Source organism: Nestor notabilis, unplaced genomic scaffold, assembly GCF_000696875.1.
Source record: "Nestor notabilis isolate BGI_N333 unplaced genomic scaffold, ASM69687v1 scaffold431, whole genome shotgun sequence".
NCBI classification, from domain to species: Eukaryota; Metazoa; Chordata; class Aves; order Psittaciformes; family Psittacidae; genus Nestor; species Nestor notabilis.
In genome coordinates, this window is record NW_009914029.1 from 9737 (window position 1) to 18833 (window position 9097).

Consider the following 9097-nt stretch of genomic DNA (forward strand, 5'->3'; position numbering starts at 1 on the left):
TATGTTTTGAAGAGAGTCTTGTGTTGATTCCTAGAAGAAAATCCTAGGACGGTTCTTGCTGGAGGTTACAGTTTGTGCAAAATATACAGTTGTGTCGTACTGTGATGGGTTAGATTGGGGTTTTCTGAAGTGTAAAATCACTGAGGAGCACAAGTGCATACTGAACGTCAGTAGGACCTAAGCTCTTAAGACATGTATGAAAATCACTGCTTTCAGTTTACACAGGTTTGAAATCATCAGCTGAGTTGGTAAATTCTTGTGATATATACATGTATTTGTTAAATCCAGAGCATTCAATATCGATATACATGAAAAGTATGTATTTCTGCATATGTATCAGGATATACAAATACCCTAAAATGCATGTGGAAATCTTGCTGAAGTTGGTTTGTTTGTTTAATCCTTTGCATAGATTAACTGGAAAGAAATAGCTTTCTGTGATTTAGGGAGATGTAAAACAGGACTTAATGTAGATAGACTTCTAGTTATATTTTACATCGTCTTCTCATGCTTACCATGAGTTCAGGTGGTCAACAATCTAAAAATGCACACAGATACTTGAAAAAATTTGTATTTGCAGGTCACTTTTATTTTTTCATTCTCCATGCCTCAAATCCCCACTGAAATTTCAGCATTACTAGATTTCTGTATGGTAAAGGACGTATCTTTCCTGTTCTTAAATGACGAATGCCAAAGGAAGCGGAATGAAATTCGTATGCAACACTATCTTTGTTACATGTGCATGTTCATTTATCTCAATAACTAACTGTCATCTCTGGGTGTGTACATCTTAAAATGATAATAAGAGCCCAGCTCTGCTCAAGATGTCCAATTTTCAGGGGTAGATTTCTAGCTGCAGGCAACTTGAGCAAGATACCTCATACTGAGAACACTCCTCCTTGTCACTGACCACATTAGACCCTTTCATGTAGCTTCATATGTGGCTTTTATATATTGTGTACTTCCACCCATGCCTTGAACTGTGGTGGTTTTCATATGTGATTGCACTCGTAAGCACGTGTTCACTTAGAAATTGAATTAATACAGTCAAGTGACGTTTTTGCATATTAAATGGTATGTATGCAGTTGCCTACACAAATTTTGCTGCAGTTTGGTGGACTTGGAAACTTGTTCAACCATTTTGTCAATCAAGTGGGAGAATAAACACTTTTCAAAGGAGATCAGCTATTTCCATATACCTTTAGTATATATTTTGATGTAATAAGATTAGAAATCACAACTTGGAAGGATGTATTCTAATTTTGGCATTATTGGAATTCTACTATCTTCCCAAAACTGAATCCAGAATTAAAAGCAGAATGTCATTCATTTGCCACTGAGGATTTAATTGCTTCTGCCCAGCTGCTTATCAGCATTTTAAAATTCCTTGGTTATAGGTGAAGAACTAAAGAATAAAAGATTTCCTTTACTTCTCTAAGAAAAGAAAAGCAAAACAAACACAAAACTCATGAATAATAAGGAGCATTACCAGTGGTAAGATAACACACACATATTTCTTGTCAAGAAAAAGTAATAGCAGCACTTGATGTGAAAATGGAATTGATGTCTGCTGCTGATTTTTGCTCTCCACCTGATTATGTCAAACTGCAGCAGTACATAGGAAGGAATTGTAGTCTTTTTGGCCAACAAGCATTAAACAGGCTGTCGAACAGTCAGTGTTATTTTATGCAGCATGAAGAATAGAGTGATAGGGGTCCAAATCTGAGATATTTAAAAACACTGAGGTAAGCTTTTTGCAAAGGGAAGGAAATTAGGTTAATAGGTTTTGGGAGGGGGGTTCACTTTTTTGTATGATTTGGAAAATCACAGATAGCTTGTTCTGTTTCATTATCTGTTACAAAACCTTTTTCAAGTTAATAAATGTTATTAAATCAAGAGTTTATATTAAAGTATTTTTATTATCCTTGATCTGTCCTAGATCAGAGGAGGAAAGCTTATGATCACATACACAAGAAAGAATGATGCTGGCAAATACGTTTGTGTTGGAACAAATATGGTTGGAGAACGTGAAAGTGAAGTAGCGGAGCTCACTGTTTTAGGTAAGAACTCCTTTAAGACTTTGTTCATGAAAATGTCTAACTTAGGGGTTTCCTACTAAGCTTTTTATTAATGATCGTCCTCATCCGTTTCCTTTCTAGTGTTTCTGTTGAAAATGTTTTTGTCATGGTTGTGTTCTGGCAAATGATTGGCAGTTAATGGCTTTGCAATCCACCTTGGACTGGTTTTGCTATTGGAGGATACTTTCTTAGTACTGAAACCGAAAATAATTCCAGTGTCCACTGACTGGATCAATGTTTTAAAGCAATAGCAAAACAGAAATTAACATCACTACGAAGGAGAGACTTATTTTTCCCTCTCATAGGAGAAAATCAGAATCATTCTAATGTCTATTTGAAATAATTATCCTTTCATTATAACCGTGTTCACTGAGTGTTGTGAAGATACAACAGGCTTACTTGTTCAAGTCATCCTAATGGTAGTTTCTCTGACTATCAAAAAATATGTTTTTGTTTATGGTAGCAGCTTAGCTGAAAACAGTGGGTTTTCTTGTTACTGCAGAAGAGAAGCTGAAACTCCAAGTGCAATCTCAGAACTGCCTCAAGAAGACTCTAGGTGCAGCTTTGGTCGTTTTCAAAATGTGTCCCATGTTGCTTTAAAGTAAGGGAGGCTTGAGAGAGCTCAACTGTTTCTGTAGAAAGAATAGCTATTTCGTGTTCACAGGATGAGAGTGTCCACGCCACGGTGCATAATGCACTGCTTTCCATCACAGTGCTCTTGCTGTAGTCCTGGCTTGTTTGTTTTGGTTTTTTTAATTCAGGTTTAATATCTGTCTTGTCAGTCTTTGGCACTTTCATCTGTCTTCATTACCTTTTGGAGTTAGGACTCAGGCAGCTTAAAGCCCTGTTCAGAGTTTTGTTTGAAGCATGGTTTTTCCATAATAAAACAAGACTGCATGCCATCTTCAGGTTGTTGGAACTGAATATTCAGCAAGGTAGTGAGTAGTAACTTTTTAGAAGTTAAGGAAAGGTTCCTATGATCCGCTATACTGGGTTTTGGTGGGGTTTTTGGTGGGGTTTTTGTCTGTTTGCTGTTTGATTTTTAATTTATAGACACTTTGGTCTATAAATTGTCAAATAGACTTTTAGAACTTCCAAGCAAAATCTAGATTTGAAAGAAAGTCTTAGTTACATGAATGAAGTCCTGGCACTGAGCTCCTAGTTAACAGTGCCAGTTAATTGCTCATCACTGGTCTGACCAGGTGATTATGGTACGGACTGGTAGGTAATCCAGGCTGGAAAGCATGACTCTTGCTGAACACCTGTAAGAGGGATGCACTGCAAAGAGGGGTCTGTCTTTGCATTCTTCTTCATCTCCTTTTCTCTTCAAACATATTTCTGATTTTCAGCCTGATTTTCACTAGAAAACTAGTGAGGTTTTCTGTCCAAACAGGACGGTAAAGCTTTGAATGTGTTACCAGTCTGTGTCTAGAAATGTTTAATACACCTTATTCTTTCAACTCTGGCCTTAGGTATGCGTGAAAAAGCATGAGAAACATGCTGATATTAAAAATTTTCAATATAAATCTTCTGTTTATGGGGTTTTGGTTATTTAGAGGTTGAACTTCTGCTTTTAGGTCTCTGCTTTAGATCAGAGGGAGGATTGCATGCCAGAAGCTGTAATACTAGAAAGTTTCAAAGAGATCCTTGCTAAGCTTTCCTCGTATTTACCAAATAATCGTGTAACAAAGACAGATACAGATTTTCCTTATCCATTTAGGTGGAGTGAATAAGAGTGTTATGAAAGGGCAGACAAAAGATCTTGGACTATTACTCTTCCTTTAGAAAATTGATGTAGAGAACAGTGTGCCTCTTGTGGGTTTTGCTCTTGTGCAGCATTCCTGGCCTTACCAGATCAGTCCTTTTTCTCTTGCATAATTAAGTGGAATATTCTTCCCCAAACTATTTTACTCTGAAGTTTTACACTCTGGAGTGTTCTTTTCTTGCATTCAGATTACATTTTTACTGCATCTACAGCAAAGGGGATGGGGCAGGGGGGAAATACGTCTGTTTGTATTTTTTTAATTCATAGCTAGATTCGTTCTGTAGGTGTCTGCTTTATTTCTTCCTCCTTGTATATGAAACCAGGATAGAACTGACAGCTTAAAGATCAACTTGCTATTTCATCTAACACTATTTGGCTAGCCTTGCAAGCAAAGGTAAGTTTTCTACAACACATCATTCAGCTGATCTGGACATCCTTGAGAATAAGGGAAGGTGTTTTATAGGGTTTCGTTCAGTTCACGTTTCCACTTCTAGTCCTTTTTGAACCATTCAGTAAAGTTCTAATGTAAGGTAATACTGAATCTCTGTTTCTTCATCTGCAAAGTCAAAGTAATGTTTGGAACCACCTTTCTCAAACACCAATGTGAGACACTAGGAATATGGGATTGTCTCTTTAGCTTTCTGTGTGGTGGTTTCTACTCCTATGAGAAATCAGTGGTGGATTTTCTGGTAGTCACACTTCCTGATTGTGCCAATGGCTTCAGACTTTCAGTTCCAGGGAGATGATATTTATATCTTTCATACATACAAGTCAAAACATGCAACTGCCTTCTCAGCTCCTTCAGAGGTTTAGAGGCAAAAAGGTCATCTGCCTTAGGCAAAGGAACATGCCAAGCACTCTCCTGTTAAGCCTCGCCTGTTCTTTTATGGACATCCCGTTGTCATCTGGTGCTGCCTGTCTCGGTGGGTAATCCTTCCTGGAGTATCCCAGAAATTGTTAAAAACACTTATCTTCCTTGTACATGTGTAAATCTCACTGGACTCTGGCCTGCTGTGGAACTATGAAACTATGAAAAGCCCAGCACCATAAAGCTTTGAACCCTCTTACAGGTGGAAGAATGTGTCTATCCTGTTCCTGAAATTTCCATCTAGTAGTGGGGTTTCCAGGATAGCACAGCCTGGACTGAGGTCCTGTTTTGTTTCAGAAAGCCTGACAAAAAGTATGCAGCAATTAATCTGACTCTGGCAAGCCAGGATTTGGGTCATCCAAGTCCTACAATGTAAGCCAGGGACAATACCAGTTGTTATGAATAAAAACTATAGAGAGGACATCGTGGGTTCTGTTGGTTTGTTTCATCTTATGTGTGCTAGTGAAAGAAAAATGTTGTCTTTCTAATGTAGCATTGGAAACGATTGCATCGAACACTGCCTGCTGCTGACACCTACAAGCATCCTTGCACAGATACTGTGCTGGGCCTTACTTAGCCTTCAAATTTAGAGGCACAATTGAGTCAAAACCTTCATTGAGACATTTGGTTTGTGCCTTCGGTGTTTTTGAAGCAGTGCAGCAGATGAGTGGTCATTGTCTGGGTCCTTGCAACAGTCCTGCTTCTACCTGAGGGTCAACGTGTATTTAGATTTTCTATGTAGGTTGTGTTTTGCTTTAGCTATATTAGCTGTGACAAGGATCAATAAGAAGTAATGAGGTCTGCGTTTGGATCCTGACCCGCTGTTAAGAACATCTGCTTCCTGTGCTGAGGTTCACAGTGCTGGCCATCTGTAGGGACATGGATCTTCTGCCTGGGGCTGGGAGCGAGAAGAGCGGCAGCAGAGGCACCTCCATCAGATTCGTCACCCTGTTTCCCTTACTCTGACAGCCACAGTTGAGGGGAAATTACCATATAGGCACAGAACTGCTGGACTAATCCCTTCTTTCCTTTCCTTTCCTTTTAGAGAGACCATCTTTTGTGAAGAGACCAAGTAATTTGGCTGTAACTGTGGATGACAGTGCAGAGTTTAAGTGTGAGGCAAGAGGTGACCCAGTCCCTACAGTAAGATGGAGGAAAGATGATGGGGAATTACCAAAAGCAAGGTGCAGTACATGGAGTTACCTTTTTTATGACGTCCAGCTTGGTATATGATGTAGCCATTCAACACTTGACAGCTAGCATTTGTTTGTTCTTGAATGGAGAAGGCCTAGCTTCATCTAGTAAGACATTACCACTGAGCTTTACTGAAGTTACAGTTTAAGCTGAATCTTAAGAATGGTTTATTCTTAAGCTTTTGTTGTAATACCACATAGATAAATATAACAAAATATAAGCAAATTCAGTCAGTAGTATCTGATACAGATTGATTTGTCACCTAAAGAGTCTTCTGTAATTACTAAAAGTTTTGGAGAATATATAACAGTTAGTAAATTAGATTACAACATCAGGAAACACATACCAGAATCACAACTGATATAAAATGTGGTCTGGTAATACAGATAGCTGCCTTGATTATTATACATGTTCTTGTTACTAAGTTTCCCCTCTCATTGCTCTAATTCAGGCCAAAATGTAAAGCACTTTATTAAAAGAAATACATTCTATGATAGATAGATAGATAGATAGATAGATAGATAATTTATCTCGAGAGGAGCTTGAGAGAAGAAATCCCGTAACAGTTGGCTCCAGCCATCAAAATCCCACTTCCTGTTAATCTAGTCTATAGGTTTAATAAAACTGTAGTGGTTTTAGTGTAAAAAACACAAACACATCGACTGCATTATGCAAAGAAGAGAAAAAAAGTGATGAAAGAAGAAATGGTAAAAGGCCACATTGGTCTTTTCAAAAGAAATTGAATGAATTGGGGTGTATCTTGACTTTCAAGCAATTCTGATCTTCTTGAGAATAATATTATCTTTTCAACCGTAAAAGAAATAATCCTTAATTCAGATGGAAAAACTGTAGGAAGAAAAATAACTATTATTACATTTACTTGTAACAATTAAGAAGTTGTGTGTTAGAGCTTTATGATTGTTTTACAACAGTGAAATTGTATAGCCCTCAGAAAAACTGCCTCACATTGCACATGAAATTAGACTAAGGTTTTCAATCATTTACATATATTTTGCTTTTAAAATTTTATATTATCAATTTATAAGGATTTATACGTATTTTTACTTCTAAGGCAAATGTAGGAATAAAAATATGAGCAAAAACCCACCATATCTTTACCCTTTACAGAAATTGTACAAAGTTCTATTATTCCTACTCACTGTTTCTGACTGTGTATATTTAAAGATACGAAATCCGTGATGATCATACCTTGAAAATCCGGAAGGTTATGGCAGGCGACATGGGCTCGTATACTTGTGTTGCAGAAAATATGGTTGGAAAAGCTGAAGCATCAGCAACTCTGACAGTTCAAGGTAAGAATGTTTCCTTGCATAGTGCTCCAGTCTAGAATAAAGTTGGCTTTTTCACACGGTAACCTTTATAGAATTGCTATATGCGACTAGTAAAGTCTGTACACAACTGTTAGAGTTATGACTTATGCAGGAACTTTATGCTGTGTGGTAAAAAAATACGTGAAAATATGAATTTTTCTTGAGTTATATTCTTAAGAAATCGAATCACTTTGTGTGTAAGGTTTTTTGTAAGCAGTCTTTACAGAACCGGGATGGGGAACTAAACTTGTTTGAACTTCAATGTGATCAGAATCGTGTCAATTACGATCTCGCTATCTGAAACCCAAATAGAAAGAAGAAAAGCAACGTTAGCAAACTACATTGCTTTAACTTGAAAAGGGAGAGTTTTAAGTTCAAGTATCTGACAAAGTTTTTCAACTAAGTATAGTGAAGAGACGGTGAATGATAAATCTCTATCTTTTAGTACATTAACCCAAACCACTGGAATTCCTGTTGCTTTTTCATTATAGAAGCGTATCGTAGCACTACTGTTTCTCTGTAAGATAAAAAAATCAGTGGAACTTAGTGAACCACTGTGTATAAAAATCCTTCATTGCCTTTATATACACCATCCAGATGTTCACTATTCAGATAATCCCTCTCTTCCTTTCCTGGCTAGCAGACAGGCACTGATGTCATCCTGATGCTTTTTTCTAAGCACTGATGGTCCTTCTGTCCTTTTCTCTGTTCAGTGGGAATTGGTTATTATAGACTTCTGGGAAAGCAGAGACTTAGAAGCATTTTATTTGGTAACAGGACTCTATTTTGACACATTTACTGTAACAGGAAAGGTCTTGTCCTTAACCTGCTCTCCTTTTTCCACCAGAAACATTTGGTGTCCCTAACATCTGTAGCTGTGAGGAAAACAGGAATTCTTTTGTTGAAGCTCTCATAAAACCAAGAATTTTGAGATGCTCTGCTTTGTTAAGTCACCACAATGCTTATACTTTGAAAGTGGTACCTTGTGTTTGCAAAACAACCACCTCTTATGCTCAGGGTTTTAGAATAAAAGATTAGAATAAATAATTATTAGATAGAACAAAAGCAGTTTATGCAAGAGTCTGGATTATTTTTTAGTAGTGATTTGTTCTGAAGATCACATCTTCTATCAACTCTTAATCTTATACAACATCAGCATTAAGTAAATTTGCTTTATGACTGGTTGAGCAGTTACATTTCTAGATATAAGGTATTGGCAGCCCTAATCTTTTGTAGTCATAATAATAAGCAAACACATTCTTGTAATCTCATTTAGGTTAACAGTGCTACTGCAGATATAAAATGACCTGTGTAGATATTAGTGATGTCCCTGCTCATGGCAGGGGGGTTGGAACTAGATGATCTTAAGGTCCTTTCCAACCCGAACTATTCTATGATTCTATGATCTAGAGTGAGATAGTTTTAATTTTGATAATAAACCGATACTTTTAAGGAACACAATCATAACCTAAGTCTTGATTCAGCAAGATTCTATTTTTAAGTGCTTGCATTACACAGTAGATGTTTACATCGTAACAGCTTTGCTCTGCGGATACTGTTATGGGATAATTTGTTTCCCAGTGTGAATAGAGTACCTCCTGAGCCATTTGCCTGTACTAATGTCTTCATAGAAGGGATTGATGTGAGGAACTGTAATGCGTGAGGCCAATTTGTAGTTGGTAATGTATAAATTATTATCAAAATCCATTGATTAGAGTATCCAGGAGACCTCGTATTATGGGAAGGAAGAAAAAAAAGGAAGAGTTCTCTAGAAAGCATGCATTTTCCATTCAGATTTGTTCACATTTTTCCTTCTTTTTCCTCCTCCTGCTCTTCTTCCCTTCTCTCCCCACCTCTTTCC

At 37.3% G+C, this 9097-nt stretch overlaps 1 protein-coding gene across 1 annotated transcript in view; it reads left to right on the plus strand.

Annotated features, from left to right (window-relative positions):
* Window positions 1-1939: 1939 nt before the first annotated feature.
* Window positions 1940-9097, plus strand: part of ROBO1 (roundabout, axon guidance receptor, homolog 1 (Drosophila)) — a gene marked incomplete at its 5' end in the record, with an annotated part of 84261 nt that continues 77103 nt past the window's right edge. Inside the window, 3 exons of the mRNA XM_010023456.1 lie at window positions 1940-2060; window positions 5757-5895; window positions 7091-7218. Coding sequence (XP_010021758.1) covers window positions 1940-2060; window positions 5757-5895; window positions 7091-7218 — 388 coding nt within the window. The remainder of the gene's footprint in view (window positions 2061-5756; window positions 5896-7090; window positions 7219-9097) is intronic.